The sequence below is a fragment of the Phoenix dactylifera genome, chromosome 17, assembly GCF_051530095.1.
Source record: "Phoenix dactylifera cultivar Ajwa chromosome 17, Ajwa_hap1_PhDact_Kaust_v1.1, whole genome shotgun sequence".
Taxonomy (NCBI): Eukaryota; Viridiplantae; Streptophyta; class Magnoliopsida; order Arecales; family Arecaceae; genus Phoenix; species Phoenix dactylifera.
In genome coordinates, this window is record NC_143206.1 from 4003869 (window position 1) to 4029750 (window position 25882).

Genomic DNA, 25882 nt, shown 5'->3' on the forward strand with positions numbered 1-25882 from the left:
CTGGAAAATCGGATCGCCAGCTGCTGCTTGCGAGGAGTGTTAGTTGAGCGGCCGCGATACGCGGGTTCTTCGAGGAGGATACGGCCTGGGCGCGAGCGGAGATATGTGGACCTAGGGGTACATGACACCCGGATTGTCCTGCACAAAGAATGCGGTTTAAGGAGAATGACGCTTAGAAAATCGCGGGGAGATACGCCTCGGGAGCCGGAACGGCTCCAGTTTCAATGCGCCTGCATTTATTGGAGCCACCCGCATCGGAACGACTAGGGGGCCGCAGTTTGGCTATAAATACAGGTGCAGGTACGATGGAGTTTGCCAAGCCGGAGCTGTTCAGGTTGCCATGGATCGCGGACCTCCTCCTTGGCATATGACTGAGAGACTCCTGTTGAAGGAAAGGGGAGACGCTCCCCTTGCGACTTCAGCCAACTAGCCGTTTCATCTGGGATCAACAAGGAGGGTCTTCCCGGCGGAGCTCCGCTCTAGGCGTTTCATCCGGGATCACATCTCCCCTCCTTGAAGTTCAGCCTCCCGATCGAGCTCTGCACCAGACGCTCAGTCCGGGCCGTGCCTCCATATGCTCTTCCCCCTCGTATTCCTTCTCTTTCCTACCACTGGGGAGGATGGGAATATCCTTTGGAGGCGGCGTTCCCCTGGGGGCAGCGGGAGCTTCTTCTGCGGCGGCTCCTCGTCTTTTTGGTGAGGTGCTGGATGGCGCCTCCGGTTAGAAGCACCCATTTCCGGTGGGATTGCAGCTGCTTTGGATTGAGGGTTTGGGATCCTCGGTCCTCAGCTCCACGGATTCTCCACCTCTTCTTTGCTTTCTTTACTCCCTAATTCCCCTCTGGGAATTCCTTGTAATCACACGAGCACGCCATTGTAACCAGAAATTATTGAAATGAAAAGTGTTGCACCTTTTCAAATTGTCTTTCTGGCCTTGTTGTTCTACTGGTAATACATCCGCAGGTTAGCGGAATTCCAGCCCCTTGGAATTTCTCGGCCATCTAGGGCTTCCAACTGGTAGGAGCCAGGTCGGTTTACCCAACGAACTTTATACGGGCCTTCCCAATTCGGCGCTAGCTTCCCACCTTCCGTAGGTTGAGATGCCTTAGCTCGCCTCAGCACCAGATCTCCAATTCTGAAAAGCTTCGGTCGGACTTTGGAGTTGTAATATCGGGCCACCCTCCGCTGATACATTGCCATCCGAACCTGCGCCATCTCCCTTGCTTCTTCCAAGAGATCCAGGTTCCCTCGGAGTTGCTCCGAGTTGGCCTCGGGTCGGTGTGCGGCTACCCGAGGTGAGGGAAGTCCGAGCTCTACGGGGACAACGGCTTCCGTGCCATAGGTTAGGCTGAAAGGCGTCTCTCCGGTAGGAGTCCGATGCGTGGTCCGATACGCCCAAAGGACATTCTCGAGTTCCTCGACCCAAGCTTGCCCCGTCCGTCCGATCCGCGCTTTGATACCTTGGAGGATTGTCCGATTTGTGACCTCGGCCTCGCCGTTGGTTTGGGGATGCGACACGGACGTGAACCGATGTTCGATCCCGAACTCCTCGCAGAAGTCTCGGAAATGCTTGTTATCAAACTGTCGACCGTTATCCGAGATGAGGACCCGAGGTACCCCAAATCGGACAATGATGTTCTTCTTTACGAACTTCCGGACTTGCACCTCCGTGATGGTGGCCAGTGGCTCTGCCTCCACCCACTTGGTGAAGTAGTCGATGGCGACAATCAAAAATTTCCGCTGGGCCGAAGCGATGGGGAATGGTCCGAGGATATCCATTCCCCACTGTGCAAAGGGCCAGGGGGCGGTGATTGGCGCCAAGGGAACAGAGGGGACTCTCTGGATGTTGGCGTGGCGCTGGCAGGCGTCGCATTTCCGTACGTGATCCTTTGAGTCTTCCAATAAGGTCGGCCAATAGTAGCCTTGCCTCATGATCTTATGTGCCAGGGACCTAGCCCCCAGGTGCGATCCGCAGATGCCTTCGTGGACTTCGCTGAGGGCGTAAGCCGCTTCCGAAGGGCGGAGGCACCTTAAGAGGGGGGGGGGTGAACGAGGTCCGATACAGCCTTCCTTCGTAGAGTACGTAGTGGGTGGACTTCATAACAAGTCGCCGAGCTTGATCTTCATCTTCGGGGAGGATCCCTTCGGCGAGGTAAGCTACAAGCGGGTCCATCCAAGATGGTTCCGGATCAATTGCCATTACCGCTTCAGCCTCGCCGATGCTCGGGGCATCTAGGGTCTTCAGGTATATCGCCCTTGACAAGTTGTGTGCCTCAGCGCCCACCAAGCGGGACAACCTGTCGGCCCTAGCATTTTCGCTCCTTGGGACCTGCTGAATGTCAATACTGCCGAGGTCGGGAATGAGTGCTTGCACCTTCCGGACGTAGCTCTGCATGGTCGGGCTCCGTGCCTCGAACTCCCCTCGAACCTGCCCGACCACCAGCTGGGAGTCGGTGAAGACCTTCAGACGCCGGATGCCGAGCTCCTTGGCGAGTTTGAGTCCCGTGACTAGGGCCTCGTACTCCGCCTCATTGTTGGTCACTGGAAATCCGAACCTCAAGGCATACTCGGCTATCACTCCATCGAGATTGGTAAGGACCAGCCCAGCCCCTCCACCTTCAGGGTTCGACGACCCGTCAATGTGGAGCGTCCAGATCGGGAGATCGAGGCTGGGTGTTTCCGGCGGCCTAGGTTCCGTCTTCTGCACAGTGCACTCAGCGAGAAAGTCCGCGAGCACCTGGGCCTTGATGGCGGGCCGGGGCTGGTAGCGGATGTCGAACTCACCAAGTTCTACTGCCCACTTCACCAGCCGTCCCGCATTCTCAGGATTGCTGAGGATCTGCCGCAGTGGTTGATCGGTCAAAAGGGTGACAGAATGAGCCTGGAAATAGGGGCGAAGCCTCCTGGTCGCAGTCAGCAGCGCGAAGGCGATCTTTTCAGCCTTCGTGTACCGCGTCTCGGCATCCCGGAGGACTCGGCTGGTGTAGTACACGGGCTTCTGAAGTTTTGCCTCTTCCCGAACCAGTACTGCGCTGACTGCGGTTGGGGAGACCGCCAGGTAAAGGTAGAGCATCTCCCCCTCTTGCGGCTTGGACAGTAGGGGAGGAGACGCCATGTACTCCTTGAGCTGGTCGAACGCCACTTGACATTCAGCCGTCCAGAGGAAGTCTTTCGGGCGTTTCAACACCTTGAAGAACGGTTGGCAGCGTTCGGCCGATTTTGCCACAAATCGTCCGAGCGCGGCGACCCTCCCAGCGAGCTCCTGAACCTCCTTCACTTTGGTCGGAGGGGACATATCTTGGATGGCCTTGATTTTGTCCGGGTTGGCCTCGATCCCCCGCTGGTTGACAATGAAGCCGAGGAACCTCCCGGCCGAAGCACCAAAGGCGCACTTCGCTGGGTTTAGCTTCATACGAAACTTCCGCAAGGTGGCGAAGGTCTCCTCCAGATCCGCAATGTGCTGATCCGCATGGCGGCTCTTTACCAGCATATCGTCCACGTACACCTCCATGTTCCGGCCGATCTGCTCCTTGAAGATTTTATTGACGAGGCGCTGGTAAGTAGCGCCAGCGTTCTTCAGACCGAAAGGCATTACCTTGTAACAGTACAGCCCCCTGTCTGTTATGAAGGCCGTTTTCTCCTCGTCCTGTGGAGCCATCATTATTTGGTTGTAGCCGGAGAAGGCGTCCATGAAAGACAGCAGCTGATATCCGGAAGTCGCGTCGACCAGTTGGTCTATTCGCGGAAGCGGAAAGCTATCCTTGGGGCACGCCTTGTTCAGGTCGGTGTAGTCGACGCACATCCTCCACTTCCCGCTCGCCTTCCGGACAAGTACGACGTTTGCCAGCCACTCGGGGTAGTTCACTTCCCTTATGAAACCTGCCTCCAAGAGTTTGTCTACCTCCTGGTCGACCACCCGGATCCGATCCGGGGCACAGTGTCTCTTCTTTTGCTTTACTGGTCGGTGGGTCGGGTCGACGTTGAGGGCATGAGAAATGACCTCCGGGTCGATCCCAGGTACATCGGCCGCCGACCAGGCAAACACATCAGCATTGGCTCGGAGGAATTCCACTAACCGGAGCCGAGCTTCCAAGTCGAGGTTGGCACCGACCCGGACCGTGCGGTCCGGGCGGCCTTCTTCGAGGGGAACTTCGATTACGCCCTCGGCCGGCTCCCCGTGCCGCAAGGCCACTTCGTCTCTGGCGTCAAGGGACTCGACGCTTAGGGCCTCCATGGGCTTCTTCCCTTTGAGAGTTGCTAGGAAACACTGCCGTGCGGTTGGTTGGTCACCTCGGACCTCTCCAATCCCGGCCGCCGTGGGGAACCGCATGAGCAAATGGTAGGTAGAAACCACCGCGCGAAGGGCGTTCAGTCCGGGTCGTCCGAGGATAGCGTTGTAGGCCGAGGGGACACGGACGACCAAGAACCCGAGTCGCACTGTGGCTTCTGCGGGTGCAACGCCCGCAGTCACAGGCAGCTCAATGACACCTTCGGCCGAGATAGCGTCTCCAGTGAATCCTATGAGGGGGGTGGATGTTTTGTGCAACCATTGTCGGGACAAGCTCATCTTTTGGAAGGCCTCGTAATACAAAATATCAGCTGAGCTTCCACTATCCACAAGAACACGCCTTACATCATAGTTCGCCATAGTGAGAGAGATCACCATGGCGTCATCGTGGGGAGTCTGAACCCCCTTTACATCTTCATCACAAAAAGTGATTACATTTCCGACCCGCTGCCTCTTCGCGACGGCCACTCCTGATGCTTCCGCCGAGCCCCCCGCGTTCCTCACGGGCCGAGAGCAGCCCCCAGTGATGGTGTGGATCACTCCCGCAACGGGTCGATTCTGCTCCCGAGGCTCCTGAGGGGCCGGGTCGACCGGACGCGGGTCTGCCGGGGGACGTCGGTCGTTTACATATCGACCGAGACGCCCTCGGCGAATGAGAGCCTCGATCTCGTCCCGAAGCTGGAAGCAGTCTTCGGTATCGTGGCCGTGGTCTCGGTGGTACTCACAGTACGCCCGAGAAGGCCTCTTCCCAGGGATCTTCTTCATCTGCCTCGGGACCGGGAGGTCCTCCCGCCCCTTGACCTCCATGAGGATCTGGGTCCGGGGGGCCAGGAGTGGGGTGTACCGGTTGAAGCGTCGGTGCGGAGAACGAGGGCGTGTGGCGCCGTGGTTCCTTGCTGGTGACGGGCTTCTGCGCCGGCGTTGAGGCGTCGGGCTCCTCCTCTGGGGTGCCTCTTTTCGCCTTTTCTTCCCGGGCTTTAGAGGGGCCTCGGCGGCCTCCTTGTTCCGGTGGGATGCTGCCTCCTCGGCGTCTGCATACTGGTTTGCCCGAGATAACAGCTCCGGGAAGCTCCGCGGCAGGCGTTTGTCCAGGGAGAAGGTGAGTCTGCCCTTCCGGAAGCCACGCTTCAGGGCTGAGAGAGCCACTTCCTGGCTCAGGTTCCGGACCTCCAGTGTAGCCTTGTTGAAGCGGGTGAGATAATCCCGCAGGCTTTCTCCCTCGTTTTGCCGGACATCAAAGAGGGAGTCGGAGACCAGTCGCCGCCTGCTACTGACGGCGAAATGGCTGATGAAGAAGCGGGTGAACTGGTCGAAGGACTGGATGGAGTTAGCCTCCAGGCCGGCGAACCATGCCCTTGCCGGGCCATGGAGGGTCGCCGGGAAGGCCTTGCAGAGGAGCGGATCCGATGCTCCATGGAGGAGCATAAGAGTCCTGAAACTCTCCACGTGGTCCCGCGGGTCCGCCGCCCCGTCGTAGGGTTCGATCGCCGGCATTTTGAACCCCGGCGGGTTCGGGGTCCGCAGGATCCTCGAGGCAAGCGCCGGCTGGGAGGAGATCTCCAAGTCAGCGAAGGGATCTTTGGAGTGGCCCTTCAGGACCTGGAGTTGTCTGTGGAGATCATCCACCCGCCGGTCCAGGGAGCGCGACCGGTGGGTGGGGGACAAGGAGCGGCGCGAGGGGGACCGACTGGAGTGCGGGCCCCTCGAGGACTGGGGTGTCTGAGAACGCGCCCGGGTCCGCCTCTCGTACCCCGCACAGCTCCGATGAGAAGGTCCTGGCAGAATGGACCGCACTCGAGAATCCTCCTCGCGCCGGCGCTCCTCTCCATGGGAGAGGAAGGAGCGCGGGTTGTGAGGAAGAGGCGAGTGCTCGGGGGGCAGCGGCTCCTGAGCCCGTTGCGGCACCCGAGAGATCACACCCTGCAGATTCTGCACTGCCTCCGCGAGGGTGCGAACCTGCTGGGCTAGCTGGTCGAACTGAGCAGCTTCGACCGTCTGAATGGGAGAAGGGGCGGTGGAGTGCTGCTGAGAGTGCGTTGGGGACGCAGCAGCCTCTCGGCCGGAGGCGCTAGAGGCTCCGCGACCGGAAGCATTGGAAGCTCCACGACCACCTCGCCGTGCCATTACGATTGTTCTAAGATTCGGTGCCCTCCTTCTAGCGCCAACTGTTGCGGGATTTTCACCCCGGCAACAGCCTTAGTCCCAACCGAGCCAAGCAGAAAGAGACCGCGTCCCCCACGAGGTATTGTCCGCTTTGGGCGCTCTGGTCCGCGCGTCCAGCGCTGACGGAGGGAGACGTTTCCGGCCCGCGCGTCCAGCGCTGACGGGGGGATTGCCCTCACGGTTTTGTCCCACAAAAGGGCCCTCGTGAGGAAAAGGCTTCGCCCTCCTCATTATAAGGCACGGAACCTTTCCGCTCTAGCCGATGTGGGACTAAATTCAAGGCCCCCTCCCCCCCCACAACATAACTGTTGCTGGTGGTCCAAACCGAGAACGATTGGCACTGCGGTGTGAACGGGGTTCCGTCTGAGTTGTCTTGGTTGGTGTTGGTTGCGCTCCACCTTCCGCCAAGAAACCTGCAAACAAGCCTTGCACCACCACCAGGGTGGTGATGGCCCTCCGACGGTCAAGTCAGAGGAGATTGGAGGAGGAGGAGAGGTGATAATCGCAAGTAAGAGAGTGCTCTGGGAGATATTCCTCACCTCCCCCCTTTCTCCCCCCAGCCGCATATATACCTGGCTGGGGGGTCTCTCAGGGGGGTTCGTTATCGTGGGGCACGATGGTGTGGCCACTGACATGGCCGTTACAGGGCGTCGTGGAGCAGCACCGGGTACGGCCACGTCAGGGCATAGTGGGGCTCCGCTTTGTACGGCTGATGCAGGAGATCGTGGAGCAGCATCGGATACAGCCGTTGCAGGGAGTAGTGGAGCAGGAGGCCGCGGCGTGCCTCTGGGGAATAGCCTGTCGTTATCAAGAGATCTCCGACTCGGGGTCGGAGCGCTGGATCAAAGGGCAGCCGACTCGGGGTCGGGCTGCGGAGCCGAGGACGTCCGACTCGGGGTCGGAGCGCTGGATCAAAGGGCAGCCGACTCGAGGTCGGGCTGCGGAGCCGAGGACGTCCGACTCGGGGTCGGATTGCGGGATCAAAGGGCAGCCGACTCGGGGTCGGGCTGCGGAGCCGAGGACGTCCGACTCGGGGTCGGATTGCTGGATCAAAGGGCAGCCGACTCGGGGTCGGGCTGCGGAGCCGAGGACGTCCGACTCGGGGTCGGATTGCTGGATCAAAGGGCAGCCGTAGTCTTCCTGGGCGCGCGTGCCGGTCACGTGGGGCATGGCGGCTTAGTTCCCCCGTAACAATATTATTATAATATCATAATATAATATTGTATACTATAGCATAATAATTTAATATAATATTAAATTATTTAACATAACATATCAATGTATTATGTTATAATGTAATAAAATATTATATTTATAGTATAATACAATAGTAAAGTTATAAATAATATAATTATTAGCAGAAATTAATTTTTCATAATATAAAAAATTTTCTAATTAGGTGATAAAATTGATTAAATAATTAGTAAAGGCATATTTTGTGTAATTATTATATTTTATTATTGGTATTTTGGTCAAAAAATTAGTTTTTCGATTGAGTCTAAAAATAATTTTTTTTTGAAAACTTCAAAATATAATTTCTCCCAAAAAAACTGTCCTAAAATAACTTTTTAAAATTATTATTAAAAATTTTTATTTTATTTAAAAGTACTTTTAGAAACTACAGCCTTACAGCTTCCTTTATCTCGAAGCGGCTCTCTTTCACAGACCCAGCGAAAATCGCGCGAGGGCCATAAGCACCAACTGCCGTTAATGGGTTGCTAAAACAGAAACAGGTGGCATTTCTCATCCATTTCATTTCGTCGCCCTAATTGATGCGTGGAAGCGGGGCTCGACGGCAAGAGGCGAAGCGTTCTCTGCCGCCTGTTCCTCCATGCGGCTAGGTCTCGTTAGGCGGCAGTCACCTGCCTTCTTCCAGCTCCAGCAGCAGCAGCAGCAGCGGTGGGCGCGGACGGGGCCGTCGTCGCGGGGCCACCGGGCGGCGGCGGCGGCGGCGGCGGCGAAGGGGGAGGGGAAGTCGGAGTGGTGGGTGGTGGACGGGGAGATGCACGAGATTGGGGAGCACGTCCCGCACCGGGAACGGTTCGTCATCCCCAGGGACAACCTACCCAACAAGCGCCGCAAGCAGCTCCGCGAGCAGTTCATGCGTCGCACTCGCATCATCCTCAAGGACTCGGTACGCGCTCCCCCTGCTATTCCTTGTCCAGAGTTATCTCAAGAACTCAAGAGAATATTTGTTCCCTTATATATTGATGGAAAAGTGGTCGGAATAAGATTTTTCAGTGGGATTTATGGTATTCCTTGCATTTTAGTCATTCTTGTTTCATTCAAGTCCTGTCACAAATGGTCCAATCTTGATGAAGCCAATCACTTATGGCAATCACGAAGATTCCTTGCTATGCAATTCCATATTCAAACCCTAGATTCTCTCTAACAGCTTGCTTTGGTGGTATAAAGTTTTTTTTTATATTTTTATTGCTTGTGCTTTTATTTAGGTGTTTTCCATTGATTACAAAGAGAATGTGATTTTTGTCATGAACATGGTTACTTTTATGCTTCGATCAAAAACATACATAAATAACTTTATATCTTTGGGTTGGATGGATTTAAATGTAGCTATGATTTCACTAGAAGCCTTCTCTTGCTATATCACAATTTCATCCTTATATGTAGCTACAAATTTCACTATAACCTCCTCTTTATATGATTAGTGCTGTGATGTTTCTTTCGCCATTTCTCCATCAAGCAACATTTCTGAACATTTGCTTGTCATGGTTTTTTTCCTTTCTCAATGATTCGTGCGCTTTTCATCCAATAATATCAGCATCCATTTAAGCCTTGTAACATTAGTACATTCATGGAATTCCATCAAGTTTTCGTTGTACTAATGGCAGACACTTCCTCCATTTTCCAATCTTACTGCACATACTTAGATAGTCCTCAAGCTCCAACGTTCATTTGTTTCTGTTCTCCTTTTTCTTTCCCATTGGATTGATATTATCCTTTTCATACTTAAAAGCAATATAACAGATTATTCTTGCTGAGAAACCTTCTCACATTTACTCAGAAATATTAAAAGAAATAAATAGAAACTCTGGATGGTGTTGTTTCATTTTTTTAGTCAAGATTCTGTATTAGATAATGGATTGGTATCTTAACTTTTATTTACTCAAAAGATTTGGTATCTTTTACTGATGGTTAGTGACAATCTGATGCACACAGATGCATGGATTAAGTGGGCAGGAATCTGATAGGTCCCGATCAGAAGCAGGAAAGGTGAACAAGAGAGAAGGATGAAGTCGAGCCAAGTGGGAACAAAAGGGAGAAACGGAATGATATATTTTTCAGCTCATCTTATGGTGAGAGCTAGACCAGTGCAATGAAAATAACACACTCTCCTTTGGGTGAGAGAAGACCCATACAAGTATCACTCAATTCACGTCCCATATCCCAAAGCATACACCACATTAAATACTTCCTCCCTTTTCCCATGAAACCCGGACCATCACTCATCATTCCTCACCATCACTCATCCACTCCCGTACCCCATGCCCTGAGCTTCGGAGCTCAACTCCCCCTTACCTCGTCCCACGTCCACCTCGTCGTACCCCACACGCGTGGCTTCGGGGCTCGTCTCTTCGCCTCGTTCCGCATCTCCCACGTCGAGCCGAGCTTGCATGCCTGCCTTCCCACTTCCCACGTTCCAAGCGTCTCCCACTTCCTCCGTTGCTCTCGCAGACGCCGAGCTCTTCTTCCCTCTGCTTCCATCGTGGGTGATGAAGGCCCCCAGATATCGGGGATTGGGTCTTCGGACCCGCTGTGGACGGGTGCGCCTATCATCCCTCCCCTCTTCAGGTGAAACCTTGTCCTCAAGGTTTGTCTTAGGATATAGTTCCTTTAGCTGCCCATAGTCCTCCCAGGTTGCGTCCTCTTCCGGAAGCGAACGCCACTGCACCAAGATTTCTTCTGTTAGCTTTCCTCCTTTGTTAACCCATCGGTAGTCCTTGACAAGTTCGGGCTCTAGCACGAGGTTGCCATCCTCCCGTATCAGTGGTGGCGCAGTGCAGGTGGCTTGTCCTTCTCCCAGTCGTCTTTTGAGAAGTGATACATGGAACACCGGATGGACCTTGGCAGTCTCCGGCAACGCCAGCCGGTAAGCAACTGGCCCTATACGCTCAGTGATGCGATAAGGCCCGAAGTACTTTTGTGCTAGCTTCTGGTGAGCTCGGCGGAAGACTGTTTGCTGCCGGTACGGAGGAAGTTTTAAGAACACCCAGTCGCCTTCTTCAAACGTAACTTTCCTCCGTCTTTTGTCTGCCTGTTGCTTCATGTTGTTCTTCGCCTTCTCCAGATTACCTTTCAACTCTTTCAGCAACTGATCGCGGTCGACCAAGTTTTTGTCGACCTCATCTACCACTGAAACACCGTCCATATATCGAATAATTGTTGGCGGAAGTCTCCCATATAGTGCTTGAAACGGTGTCATCCCGGCAGTGGAGTGGAAAGTGGTATTGTACCAGTATTCCGCCCAAGCTAAGTTGTGCTCCCAAGTCCTTGGGTACTGACTGCACATGCATCGGAGGTATTGCTCCACGCACCTATTAACCACCTCAGTTTGGCCATCAGACCGCGGATGATAAGCCGAACTTATGTTGAGGGAGGTCCCTTGTAGTTTGAAGAATTCTCGCCAGAAGGTGCTCACAAACACAGGATCCCGATCACTAACAATCGACCTTGGCATCCCATGTAAGCGGGCCACTTGGTGCACAAAAAGCTCTGCTACTCCTTTAGCAGTATACGGGTGAGATAGAGGCAAGAAGTGGGCGTATTTGGTCAGCGAGATCGACGATAACTAGTATTACATCTTTACCTCTGGACCGCGGTAGTCCTTCGATGAAGTCTAGGGAGATGTCTTCCCAGACTTGCGTAGGCGTCGGAAGGGGTTGCAGTAATCCAGCCGGAGCTTGAGCTTCATATTTTTGTTGCTGGCAGACCACACATTCTACCACAAACCTTCGGATATCCCGCTTCATTGCTTCCCAGTAGAAGGCTTGAGAGACTCGTTTGTAAGTTCTCAAGACTCCGGAATGCCCTCCGACCTTGGTGTTGTGAAATTCCTACATCAGTTTGTTGCACAGGGGTGACCTCGGAGGAATCAGGACCCGCTCCTTATAATACAGGACTCCTCCCTTGAGTTCGTAATCCTTCATGCACTCGGTTTCGGAGTCTAGCTGCTGGATCTTATTTTGCAGATAGGAGTCCTCTCGGGTGGCAGCCCGGATCTCCTTCCAAATGTCAAAGAGCGGTCGACTAATGGCATGGAGCAGGGCTGCTTCAGGTTGGCGAGACAAGGCATCCGCGGCTGTGTTGTCCTTCCCGGGCTTGTAGACAATTTCATACTCGTATCCTAAGAGTTTTGCGACCCACTTCTGTTGTTCTGGTGTACTCACACGCTGTTCTAAGAAGTGTCGAAGGCTTTTCTGGTCGGTGCGGATTTGAAATCTTCTTCCTAACAGGTAAGGTCGCCACATCCGCACGGCCTCCATGATCGCCAGCATTTCTTTGGCATACGTGGACCATCCTTTCTTCCTCACACCCAACGCTTTGCTCATGTAAGCATCAGTTTCAATTATGAAAACCTCTGAAAAGTTGGGCGTGGCTAGTACCGGGGTGGTAGTCATGGCTTCTTTGAGGAGGTTGAACGCTTGCTTGGCTGGTGGACTCCATTGAAACTTCCCTTTCTTTAACAGGGCCGTTAAAGGGGCGGCGATGATCCTGTAATTCTTGACGAACTTCGGGTAATACCCAGTAAGTCCTAGGAATCCCCTAAGTTCCGTTACGGTGGTTGGCTGCCTCCACTCTTTCATCTCTTGTATTTTGTTGGCATCCACCTGTACTCCTGCAGCCGAGATGATATGGCCCAGATATTCAACTTGATGTTGCCCAAACAAGCACTTAGATGGTTGTAGATAAAAGCAATGATCTGTGAGGATCTGGAGCGTAGTATGGAGGTGAGACAAATGGAGCTCCCACGTAGCGCTAGACACCAGGATGTCGTCAAAGAAAACCAGGATGAACTTGCGTAAGAACCTTCTGAAAACGGAATTCATGATGGCTTGAAACGTTGATGGAGCGTTACATAACCCGAAGGGCATCACCAGGTACTCAAAGTGGCCGTTGTGCGTGCGAAAAGCTGTCTTGTGGATGTCGTCGGGGTGACCTCTGATCTGGTGATATCCTGCTCGAAGGTCCAGCTTGGTGAAGAAGCTGGCTCCGTGCAGCTCATCCAGCATGTCGTCAACGGTAGGGATCGAAAATCGGTCTTTTACAGTAACAGCATTCAACGCCTGGTAGTCCGTACAGAACCTCCAGCCGCCGTCCTTTTTCTTTACGAGTAAGACGGGAGAAGAAAAGGGGCTCTGACTCTCCCGGATAATCCCGGTGTCCAGCATCTCGGTGACTTGTCGCTCGATCTCATTCTTTTGGTAGTAAGCATACCGATATGGCCGGACGTTGACGGCTGAGGTTCCGTCATAGAGTGGAATCCGGTGGACAAAAGCTCGCTCCGGCGGAAGCCCTCGGGGTTTTTCAAAGAGAGGGGAGAACTCTTGAAGCAGCTTCTGTAGATCTCTGGGGCATTCTCTCGTGTCAGACCCGCAGGGTTGCACCTCGGAGCCTCTGATCATGACAGCAAAAAGTTGAGTCCCCCCTTTTAGTTCTCGCTGAATCCCTGGGAAACCCAGGGCTCGGGCGGGACGTGCCGGTTGTCCGGAGAGCTCACACTACCGTCCATCCCACCAAAACTTCATAGTCATTTGCTTCCAGTTGCAGAGCACGGGTCCCAGCTTTTCTAGCCATTGGATGCCAAGGACAGCGTCCAACCCTACAAGCGGCAGGGTGTAGAAGTTCACCAGGAATTTCTTCCCTTGCAGCTCAACCTCCATTGCTCGGAACATCTCCTGGCACTGAAGGATGTCTCCGTTCGCAACTCGGACTTCGAACGGTACAGTGGAGTCAATGGGGAGTCGCAGTTTCTTGGCTATGCGGTCACTCACAAAGTTGTGAGTGGATCCACTGTCAATGAGGACCGTCAGTGGTTGCCCTTGTATTCGTGCTATCACCCGCATTGTCTTCGGTCCAGTCCATCCAGAGAGTGCGTGTAGTGAGATTACTGGTTGCACTTCTTCCCTGGTCTAGCCCTCGCCATGAAGGTCAGGTTCCCCATCGCCATCTCCGTCCGCGTCCTCTCGGTCCGCTTCGATTAAGTGAACCTGGGGAGTTTTGCACCGGTGCCCTAGAGTGAATTTGTCATTGCACTTGAAGCAAAGACCTCGCTCCCGCCGTTGTTGCATCTCCTCCCATGTGATGCGCCGGATCAGCGTCGGCGCCAGTAGCCGCGGTGCAGGGAGACTCGGGTTGGGCATCCGTGGGATACCAGTCAGTCGTGGTTGAACGCCTCGAGTGGCCTTCTTCTTTTGTTCCAACCTTTCCTCCCTCATGCGAGCAACCGTGATTGCTTTCCGGAGTGAGTGCGGCTGCCTCATGCGAACCTTTTCGCGATCTCCTCCTTGAGCCCTCCGATGAAGGTTCCGATGAGCGCGTCCTGTGGCCAACCCCGGACTCGGTTAGCCAGCTTCTCAAATTCCTGTTGATATTCTCGTACCGAGCCTTGTTGCTGAACTCGGGAGAGCTTCTCATTAAAATTCACATACTCGTTGGGTCCAAACCGAGCCAACAACTCCCGTTCGAAAACCCTCCAAGTAATGGTGGCCCCTTCATCTTGGTATGCTCGTCGTAACCACTGCCACTAGTGGTTAGCTTCCTCGTCTAAGTAGAACGAGGCGGTTGCTACCCGTCGGTTGACAGGGACTTCTTGGCCGTCGAAATACTGCTCGGCCCGATCCAACCAAACAATCGGATCATCTCCAGTGAACCGCGGGAAGTCCATCCGTGGGTGTCATTGGACCATCGCGAGTTCCTCCGTCCGTCCGTAACCACCCCCCCTTGGTGACTGAGGAGGGGATATAGGTTGCTCGAACGGTGTCGGCGACTGAGCAGTGATCTGAAGGTGTCGAATAGCCTCCAAGATCTCCGCGAGTCGTCCATCAACCCGCGCCTCCAAGCCATGCAGTTCCTCCCACATGGTACTCGTCTCAGCTTCCAACCGCTCTATTCTTTCCTTGTTAGACATAGCCAGCTCTGATACCAATTGATAGGTCCCGATCAGAAGTAGGAAAGGTGAACAAGAGAGAATGATGAAGTCGAGCCAAGTGGGAACAAAAGGGAGAAACGGAATGATATATTTTTCAGCTCGTCTTATGGTGAGAGCTAGACTAGTGCAATGAAAATAACACACTCTCCTTTGAGTGAGAGAAGACCCATACAAGTATCACTCAATTCACGTCCCATATCCCAAAGCATACACCACATTAAATACTTCCTCCCTTTTCCCATGAAACTCGGACCATCACTCATCATTCCTTACCATCACTCATCCACTCCCGTACCCCACGCCCTGAGCTTCGGAGCTCAACTCCCCCTTACCTCGTCCCACGTCCACCTCGTCGTACCCCACACGCGTGGCTTCGGGGCTCGTCTCTTCGCCTCGTTCCGCATCTCCCACGTCGAGCCGAGCTTGCATGCCTGCCTTCCCACTTCCCACATTCCGAGCGTCTCCCACTTCCTCCGTTGCTCTCGCAGATGCCGAGCTCTTCTTCCCTCTGCTTCCATCGTGGGTGATGAAGGCCCCCAGATATCGGGGATTGGGTCTTCGGACCCGCTGTGGACGGGTGCGCCTATCAGAATCTTGGCTGAGTTAGGGGTCTGCTGTAAGTTACGCTATAGGCCTCCAAGATTAGAATCATGACCACAGAAATAGCTAGATCACATTATGCAAGTGTTTACCAATAGGCGTTAGGTTGCTTTCTATTTTATTTGGTTAAGTGTCATAACTGGGCTACAATGTGTCATATTTTCTGTATTATGTTCCAGCATAGTTCATAAAAAGGTGTATCCAGATGTGGAAAAGTTGTGTACATATGGAGTGAAACGGATGTACTTAGGACCTCCTTGGGGTATAGCCATCGTCAAAAACTTTCTTCCTTGATTGAGAATTCAACTCCCCTATAAGTGAATGCTTGGCAAGTTGCAGCATGTCTTGTGCCACAATTGTAATATTTTTTAAAGATATGCATTTGAATTTTCACACATGCAAAAATATTACTGGAATGGTTTCCTTTTAGCGTTCACTCCTACTGGAAGAAAAGTAAAGCATGCAGTCAGAGGATCAAACTAGCGTGTATTTCCAAACCTTGTGAGAGAAGTTGCTTATAACCAATTTTGAAGAAAAAATTCATGAATTTTAGCTGATAAAAATAGTTTTATTATATTTAATAGAAGGTATTATTGGCTGAAGAACAATCTGAATATGCCTATGTTTTAAGTAATGATTGAATTGCAAATGCTGGCTGTTCAATGTATATTTGAAACATCACCATGTAATGCTTTTTCAGTTTAAAAAATTGAGAATATAGTTAAGTCTGGTTTTGTAAAATTAGAATGTAAAGGGACATGGGCTGGATGTCTATAATGTCATGTAATATTAGGTTCAAAAGGTTGGCAGGTCAAATTGTATAAGCAACTTTAACCCTATCACATGCTCCATCCATCCATCCTTGTATCCTTCCAATTTGGGAGGTTGCAAATTGGTGGGCCAGGATGGATGGGCAATCCCTTCTTCTCATAACCTTCCTAATATTTTTTGAACTAAATAGCAGATGGGGGCCATCTATCCTTCCAATCCCATGCATCCCCCTTCTCATGATCCTAACCAAACATAGAGTAAGATCATATTACCACTCGTATCTTCGGATCAATCAGAAAAAGATGAAATTCTCAAAAGGAAACAAAGTCAGAAAAGCTTAGCTATAGCTGATTTTTTTTATTTGGTTTTTTGGCTACTCAATCTCTTATTCATATTTTGTCATGTTGGTTAATATATCAGAAAATTGCTTTCTATGCATCTTTTTTCTTGACTTTACTGTTGCCTTCAAATGTCCAAACGTATGGCATTTGTTAGTCAGTTTTATTCCTCTAGTTTGGCTATCTGTTTAGCCGATGTACTAGTTTATCTTATTGATTTTTTTTCTTCACTACTTTGTGGACTTTCTACTGAATTATTGTTAAGTCATAACCCTGTCATCAAAATTAATATAATATTTTCGAAAATAATTTTAATTTGAATTTTTTGTGCTAAATAAACTGACAGGAACATGAGTCTTGGTGTAAACGGTATATGGAACTGTATCAGGAACTTAGGGAGAACTGGGAAAGGCTGTACTGGGATGAAGGTTATTCAAAAAAAATTGCCCAAGATCATGCCAACTATGATTCTGCTGAAGATGATGATTCAGATTTTTCACCATTCAGGTAAAATATCTCTTCACTAGTTGATTATTTACTTTCTTATCCACATTTTAATGTACTCTCAAAAAGAATTAGTTTGCAGTACAACATTTTGAGTTTAGATTTCAGATATTAATTGGGCTCTAATAGTTTTTCTTCTAGCCATGTTAAATGACCAATCATGTACTTTTAATAATGAGACTTAAGAAATGATAATCAAGCCAAGTCCAAAATTTATTCTTGCAGTGCCCTCAAGCAAGGAGAATAGTAATATTCTCTTTGTTAAAAAACTTTGGCCTTCGCTTATATATTATTTAGGGTTTTTTTGCATGTATGCCTTCCAAAATATACAAAATTGTATGAATACCCTCATAAAATTGCTATTTGCATATATACCCTCATAAAATACTTATTTTGCATGTATACCCTTTTTTTTCTTTCTTTTTTATATACGTACCTATACTATCTAATGCTGTTAAAAAATAAACAATTTAAATTTGAATTGACTAAAATACCTAGGTAGATGCGTAAAAAGAAAGCTTTATAAGAATACTCATGCAAATAATAACTTTGTAAGGGTATTCATACAATTACGCATATTTAGGAGGGTATACACTTTAAAAAATTCAATAAAAATTGATCAAAATTTAGTAAAGATACTTCAGTTGTTTTTAATAAAAAAAGATGGCAAAAAAAATTAATATTATTGTGTCATATGATCTCATGTTAATATCAACTCTTACAGAATGAATCATGTTGCTTTTATGAAATTCTTGCCTAAAAAACAAGCAATAACCCAACATTTACAAATCAGTAAAAAGTATTTTACTAATCTAAGCATCTATAATTAATTTAAGTTTGATATGCTATAATCATTTAAAAAATAATGAACATATAGATGTCATAAATTTAATAATGATAATTATATCAAAATCAAATGGAGAATAGCATTACCAAAATGATCACCTAATTTTCCAACTTGACTGAGTCATGATCTTAAAAAAAAAAAAAGATAATGTGGCTCAATCTTTTTGTGGCTTGTCGATCCAACTGAATCATAAAAGACTTAGTAAGTTTCAGCCGAGTTTTGATTCTTTTTTTAATAGACTTTTTGAATGTATACCCTTCTAAATATGAGAAATTGCATGAATACTTCTGTAAAGTTGCTATTTGCATGTATACCCTTATAACTTTTTTTGCATATCTATCCATAAGTGTATTTCAGTCATTTTAGCTTTAAATCGTTTATTTTTTTAACAACGTTAGATGGTATGAGTACATATACAAAAAAGAAAAAAAAGAAAGATATACATGCTAATGGTAATTTTACGAGGGTATTCATGCAATTTTACATATTTAGGAGGGTATACATGCAAAAAATTCTATCATTTATCAATGTACACAGTGAGAAGAGCTCGTGTTCTTCAAAAATGGCTCCATTTCAGACTTGCCCTCTGTTCCGTTTTTTCACATGAAGTGGGCAATGAACTTACAATTTTATAGTAGTCAATAGCTTTCCCTATAAGAAGGACTATTGTCTGGGAATTTAGATGAAATAAGTATTTCTTAAATTTTTCATCCTCTAATGCAGGAGAAGGCGATCTCATGCAGAAGCAAATAAGGTATTTCTGTCAATATTTACAATTTTACTTAAGTTATTTTTATTATGTTTCTTCCGCAAGAATGTTATATATTAGAACTATACAAATTAATTATTGGCACATTCCTGTAGCTTTTTTGCATGGTGTGCCTTGGCTATGTACGAATGAATGGTTGATGCATGTGTTTCTGTCAGATCAACAAAGGGGAAGAAGTTTTTATTTATTTATTTATTTATATAGAAATCTGATTTCTCTTTAGTTTTCATTAGTTGAGGCACCACCTTCTAATGGGAAAGATTGCATGTTACCATTGCTGTATTGGTAAAGATCTTCCTTCTTCTGATAAGAAAAGAAATTAAACTTCTTTATATAAAACTTATGCAACAAAACAAGGTATGGATGTAGACTTTTATTGTTTCTGAAACAGAGGATATACTATATAGAAGTGCTGCAGATATTCAAACATTAAAACCATAAAAAAGTTCATCATGTATTGTCTCATCTATCTGGGATTAGTGTTATGAATCGTTATTTGCTATGTATTCCTTTTAAGGTTTATCTTTGGTGTAGCTGGAGGTTAAGGTCTGCCCTTTTCTTTTTTACACCCTTAAAGATAGTTCATTTTCTTGGAAACACCTACTGGTCAAATGTTCACTATAAAGAAATGAAATGCTTGTAGTTAAAGTGCTCCTTTCTGACTCAGTTTGGATGGAGGGGGACTAATGTTCTGTCAGACTGGATTAATAACTACCCAGCCTGAACAAGGACTACTGTCCCTTCCTTCTTGACATCTGGAAGATCTCATTACAGTTGCAGCAGTTCTCAGCCACTCATAGCTTCAGAGTAGGCACCCAACCTGCAGATTGGATGGCTGATTATGGAGCCAGCAGCAGCAATTGTGTGGTTTTGGAAGGACCATTGATGAGGGAACTACAAGATTTGGTTCTTATGGACTCTGCAGGCTCCCTGTAGACATGTGCTATATAAGCACGCTTTTATCAAAGAAAAAGGGATTTTTGTAGCTATGTTTTGCTTATTGGGATTTATGTGGAAAGTGGTTATTTTTCTTTTGGTTTTGCTAGGCTGAAAATTTGTCTGTGCTTCAGATGCACGTGTGCATGTGTTCATGTATGCATGTCCTTTTATACACTCCCATGCCACATAGTCATGCTGACTTGAGCTGCACGCTTATGACCTGCTCACGCACACAAGCCAGTAGATGTACATTGGTCCTCTTAACCTCATTTACTGAATTATCTTCACAAGATTTCCATTTTATATTATTCTTGTGTCTGCATCTAAATATGCCTTCCATGTTTCTTTAGCAGTTTTGCTTGAATTAAAGTCATCTGTCTCTCATGGTATTTGTAGATCATAAAAGTTCCAATAAGACTTTTTCAATTGTTTTGTTTCTTTTCTTTTGTGACCCCCAGTTTTCTGTTTGAACTATGGAATTCTTTGAATTGAAGAGGGCTGTGCTAAGAGCTTACATGCTTACTCTGATCATATGACATGAATTGTCCTTGTATAATTTCCTTGAACACAAAAATTATATGAGGGGTTGTGATTACAGGACCAGGGCTTTGGAGGAAATAAACAAGGCAATACTTGGGAAAGGATTACACAAATTCGCGACAAGTTTGAATATGATAGAGAGAGAAGAATGAGAGAGAAAGGTAGGTTCTATGATCTCTTCTCCTTTAATTTTTGTTATAAAAGATGCATATAATATTAAAATTGTTATTCCTTGTGTGCTCATATATCTATATTGGTTGTTGTTTAATTTGTCTAGTGATTGTAAATACTTGAGCAACTTGCAGAATGTTATATGTACACGGAGTTATCTTCATCATAATAGCTAATGTGGAGCTTATAAGTGGCGTTTGTGTAGTAACTTGTTTTCCAATTCTCATGTCTTCTATGCGTAAAACTTGTATTAGATATATTTTTCTTTTCAATAATGTGTTATTCTTCAGCATGCAACATGTGATATGTTCTCCTTTTACGTAAATATGTATAATTAAATGCTACTTTTGTAAGAGGAAAGCAATATAAGTATGAGAAAGTGGACACAATAATGTATAACAGTCAAATAGATAATTGGATAAGGTGTCACAATTTCCTTACTGGTTGTCCATTTGCTCTTATGTCCATATTCGATTGCCATTGGCACATAAGTCTCTTGCTTATTGCAATTTTCATCCTACAAATTAAGTTTGAAATGTTCTAAGTTTACCTTTTCATAGACATGTTTCTCATGCAGTCTCAGGCATTTCCTGTAGATGTTATACTTACATCATCACATGTACACTTTTTGTATCTTCATAAGTAATCTTCACCATTTCTTTCTCTTGCAGTGTCTCACCATGTTTGTAATTGTAATTTATATATACTTCTAATTGCATATGGCTGATGCCCCAATTAGACTATGCTTTGCATTCCAAAGTTAGAAATTATCATGATATCAGAGTGAAAATGAGAGTTCAAGATAGTATTTTTGTGGTCATCATAATATTGAGGCCATTTGACCTGGTGGAAACAGAATTGTTAAACATTCATTAAATGCTCTTTGATCTCCTTGTCTTATGCACTAAAATGGACAAAGCATATTGGTTAGAAAAACTTTATATGATTGAAAAAAAAACTGTGATCTAATAGTTAAAAAAATGGTGGTCCGGTGAATGAGGCTCTTGCCACTGAGGGATCTGGGGTGGGTAAATGTATGCCGCCTTACGCCCACATGCAGAGAGGCTGTTCCATGTCGAACTCATGACACGCATTGGGAGGCACACCCCCTGACGTCATAGTTGAAAATGTGAAGTAGACATAATTATTTGACAGGCTGGATGTTGTTTTCAATAAATGAAGCATACTATTTGAAACCTACCTAGAGGGAATACAAAACCTTTCTTTTCTGTGTCCTTTTCTTCTCTTAGGCCTGCCCAAGTCCTGCTGCTAGGATTATGCATGTTGTGATCCATCTAAAATCCACTAGTTTTGAGCTCCACCATTGGTCTGCTGTCTCTTCCTTGTGACCCATAGTGGCCATCCTCAACTGAACTCCTCAGTCCACATTGGCAGCAGCACCCCAGAACAAGACACAAACATCTATCTCCTCGTATATTTGTGCTGTATCCCAAGCAGAAATCTCTCCATCTTGATTGTTCACTCTCCCTCTCATGCTGGTAGTCAAATACGAAGATACCCACTCTATTAGGTAGGAGCTCCCAATCTAGACATTGCTGCATGGCCATTTTTGAGTGCTTTTCTTTCCAACAGTCTTGTCCTTTATCACCAAATTTCAGTTCGAAGCCGGCAAATTAAAAAAATGCTCAACTATTTCGTTTCGAAACACTGGAGTCCTAGTCGGCCTCCCTCTCTTTTGCTCTCTCTTGGCCTTTCTCTCTCCCTCTCCTTCTCTGTCCTTCCCCTCCTCGCCTCCTCTCCCTTTCCCTAACAAAACAGGGGAGCCCTTGTCGGCCTCCCTCGCTTCTAGCCTCCCTCCATCTCTCTCAGCCTCTCTCCCCCACCCTCTCCTCTCTCCCTTCCTTCCTCCCTTTCTCTCCCTCCCCCCCCCTCTCTCTCTCTCTTTGTTTTTCTCTCTTTCCTTCTCCCTCTTCCGCTCCCTTGCCTGATTTTTTCGAATCAAGGGGTGGAACTATGCCAATTCACTCTTGGTATAGTTAAGTACACCCCGATTCGGGCGATTCGAGGCGGTACGGTGAACTTTGGTTATAGGTCCATATTTTGTTGAAGGTTTCACCAATATGGTAAACTCCTATGTTTTGTATATAGCTGGTCTCAAACCCATATAAAAGAGGAGGATTGCGGCAGGTTGACGATTAGTATAAAACTATAGTTACATCATATGAACATGAACCTTGACTAAGTTTCCATAATGTGGCAAGTGCATGTAAGCTTGCTGGTTCATGCATATCACTTTCTGTCTATTGTCTTCCCTGTGCCTCCTGTTGTTTGTTGTACCTCTGTAAGGGCTGACATGGACCATCATTGAGAGTTGCATGTTTCGGCTGATTAGGGCTGATTATACTATGCTCAAATGCTCCGAAGCTCCCACTGATCCTAGAGGTATTCATCCCTTTTTCAGTGTCTGCATGGCCTAGTTGCTGGAGGTGGGGTTTGAGGATGGTGTTTGTACTAAGAACATCTTCCTTCATAGCAATACAAATTTGTATGTTGCTTATTCCTCTATATTTTGTAAGAAATGGCGTGATGGCAATATATTTGGTACAGATCATGACACCTAGCCGGTAGTTGTTATTAGTTGTAGGCACTTGAAAAATAGAAGTAAAAGGAAGTTCCAATTAATGAGAAAAATATCCTTGCTAACTACACCTTATCTTTATTCTGCTGGCCTTATGGATCAAAACATGATCTCTTAAAGTTTTAGAATTTTCTACAATCATTTTTAACCTGATTTTAAAACTGGATACATTATTGAGGAATTCGTAGGGAAAGAGTTCGAGAGAGGGTGGGGACTTGCAATCTTACTATTAAGGGCAACCATTCTTATTGGTCACACAGGTTTAGGCTCATGATGTTGGGAACCAACTCTTGATAATGGAAAGAGTCTACACAAAAGGGAAGGAATGGGAAGGTTATAGCTACTATTAAGTTTCTCTTACCTCTTTCTTTTTGTGAGTCATTGATTCACTTTGTACTTGCCACCTCTTTTTTTGCACCATGAATCAGATATTATAAAATTACATATATAAGATACCAGAGCATGAATAGACACGCCCAAAAATCTAAATATTTATGTAAGTTTTAAGATTTGTGTAAAAGAAGCTTCTTAGAAATGTTACCTGGACACCTGACATGAAGGTAAATGTCCAATAGAGTTGGACAAAAGAACCTTCAAAAAATTGGATATAGGTACCCATCCATATTGTAAATATTTATTTGTAAATATGTACAAATATAGGTTTACAATGAATGATTTGCTGGACCAGTTGCTTTTAATCCAATAGAATTGACAAAATCTTTTCTCAATGTTATGTTAGATTATACTAGAAAGCTTCTAGATATGAGTGCCAGAAATTGATATATAAATTTGATGATATCTTTCTTTGTTAATATGATGCGTCAAGGAGCATCATAAGGTGTCCAAGTGTCTGGAGTATGGACATGAAAGACCTAAATTTTGAAGTGTCTCGGTAACAATGATTCTTAGTGATCAATCAAAGATCTTGATATCCAGAAGCTCATGTTGTTCTGCAGTTACGTTTCCCTCTTTTTGGTTGTGTAGGTGCCCTTTTGATAAGCTTAAGATAGGTACTTGAAATTTTCACCTTGTTCAAACAGATTGCTGGTCCAATGAGCAGACGTTGATAAAATCGGATCAAGTTGTAAATCATAGAGGGTATTATATTGGATCAAATCGTGGATTGTAAGAAATTTTTTTATTTGTTGAAAAATTTTGAAATAGAAGAAACTGTTAGACTTTGAAGAATGATTCAACTACAAAGTAGATGAATGAATAATAAAAGGCCATATATATAAGTGTGTCTCTTGGGACATGTATCATGCCTAGTTATATAGATCTTTTATACATCACCTATCAATTCAGTTATCTTTTAAGTAGAATAATTTTAGGGAATAAAGGATCAGATTTTAACAAATGGTTGTAAAAATATTAAAAACTGCTTGATCCTAATTCCATGAACCCCAAATTTTTGTTTAGTTTTAATTTTTAGAAGTTAATAACTGGAACAAATTTGCCACCTTTACAATCTTGACCTATTAGAGATGAATAAGTAATTCTAAAAGAAATCTACTTAATAAGTTATATAAATGTATCTCTGCATGATTTGATATGCAAATAACATGATCAATTTGGTGATTACAATTCAAGAGATTGGATGATTCATTGTAAATCTAAATCTTATGATAATAACTTATCTGTATCCATTGATGAGATCTGCATCGTGGATCATACGATTTTAATGACAATGGCAGATGGCATAATTTGTGCACATGGATGTAAAGCAAATGTGGTGACTGCATGGGGCAGTCAGGATTAAACTGCTTTCCTAGCTACATAGTATGCCTTAAATAATTATCACGAGACCTCATCCTATCCTTTTCTTGCATCCAAGAAGACCTAGTTTTTTTGTCAGGTAAATGGTACAGGTTACTAGTAAAGATCATCAGCTATGGGTCAACTGATTATAAGTTAAACAAAAAGTTAACTAAATCTTTGGAAATTATGATGAGATCTTTTCTCTTTGCTTTCACAAAAACTTTAGAGTTCCTTTCTCAGGTATTATATGTCTCTTTTTATGCTATTCTACTACATATGAACTAGTTTACAGTTGTAAAATGGACCTCATTAACATACCAAAAATTATTCATGTTGGGCTCAAGCCAACTTGACTGCCGTGAATTCTTTTTGGAATGATTAATTGGATGAAAGACTGGTGATCTCAATCAATGTCTCTCTGGTTGAATTGGAGTTTATATTGTTTTAATATGATCAAAGGATTATTACATTCCAATATGGAAAAGAAGCACTAGAGATATTGGGAGCTAAGCTTCTTCAGTCAGGCATCAGAATATATAAGTGCATTATATATCATATCTGTATCTGATATTTCTCTCGTCTTTTATAAATATTTACAAACTTTTGCAAAGCTTTCATTATAATATTCAAGTGTCAAAACTTGATTTCATACATATCCTTTGCATATGTTACAGATGGTATCTGACACCTTTCCTCTACTATGCAGCATTTGCTCCCATGAACATGGCAAATGGTTTTGGCTCACAAGATCCAGATTCCCGAAATCAGCCTTTTGATGCCAAGAAATTCTTTCCACAATCTTAGAGACTAAATAGTTGGCAATTACTGACCTGCATGAATGAAGAGCTTTATCGACCAGCTCTCCAATAAATATAGACTGATTGTTCGTGTTATAGGATCTCTGGATCTTTCTAGTTAAATTATGTGATACAACAAAGTGAAGAATATTATCAAACAAACCACCACTGAAGCTACCTCCTGTAAGCCATTAGCATTCCGTTTCTGATAAATTGAATGCTATCAAACAGAATATGTAGTTCTTTTGAGAGAAATGATGTATTTTTGTTCAGGTCGCTTTAATATAAATTAGCTTGTACGGGTTTATAAGGGCAGTTTCATTATTCTCTCGTTTTTTTATCACCATGCATGAGTTGCGGCACTGCCAGGTCTGAGCTATACTACAGTAATTTAGCTCTTTACAACTTATAAATGAAATATTGATCATATTGAACATGGTAAGAACATTGGTATCGTTTACTAGCCATCTACAAAATCCAGTGGGAGCAGTTACAGCACGAGGGAGGTTTTTTGATACTTTGACCCCTTCGCCTTGCTGCACAGACCGGGCTTTGAAGGAGCAGAAGAGTCTAACTCTCCATATTGTATCACCTAAGAAAAATCAGATATAATTTCCAGCATGAAATT

General features: G+C 46.1%; 1 protein-coding gene across 3 annotated transcripts; it reads left to right on the forward strand.

Annotated features, from left to right (window-relative positions):
• Positions 1–8095: 8095 nt before the first annotated feature.
• Positions 8096–25564, forward strand: LOC120105851 (uncharacterized). Of its 3 annotated transcripts, none has more exons than XM_088713252.2 (5): positions 8101–8585; positions 16719–16837; positions 18405–18435; positions 19988–20090; positions 25164–25564. In XM_088713252.2, exons 1-5 carry the CDS (start codon positions 8283–8285, stop codon positions 25259–25261), a joined length of 654 nt encoding a protein of 217 aa, XP_088569378.2. In that variant the 5' UTR covers positions 8101–8282; the 3' UTR covers positions 25262–25564. The 3 variants fall into 3 exon arrangements, with proteins under 3 accessions (XP_089784248.1, XP_088569378.2, XP_038974534.3); XM_039118606.3 differs by having other exon boundaries at positions 8105–8585; positions 16677–16837; XM_089928122.1 differs by lacking the exons at positions 18405–18435; positions 25164–25564 and having other exon boundaries at positions 8096–8585; positions 16677–16837.
• Positions 25565–25882: the final 318 nt, after the last annotated feature.

Excerpts from the sequence above, each read along its gene's own strand:
- LOC120105851 (XM_039118606.3), top strand. The coding sequence starts at position 8,283 with ATGCGGCTAGGTCTCGTTAGGCGGCAGTCACCTGCCTTCTTCCAGCTC. Across the intron at positions 8,586-16,676 it reads GCATCATCCTCAAGGACTCG|GAACATGAGTCTTGGTGTAA; the intron begins GTACGCGCTCCC and ends ATAAACTGACAG. Across the intron at positions 20,091-25,163 it reads GAGAAGAATGAGAGAGAAAG|CATTTGCTCCCATGAACATG; the intron begins GTAGGTTCTATG and ends TCTACTATGCAG.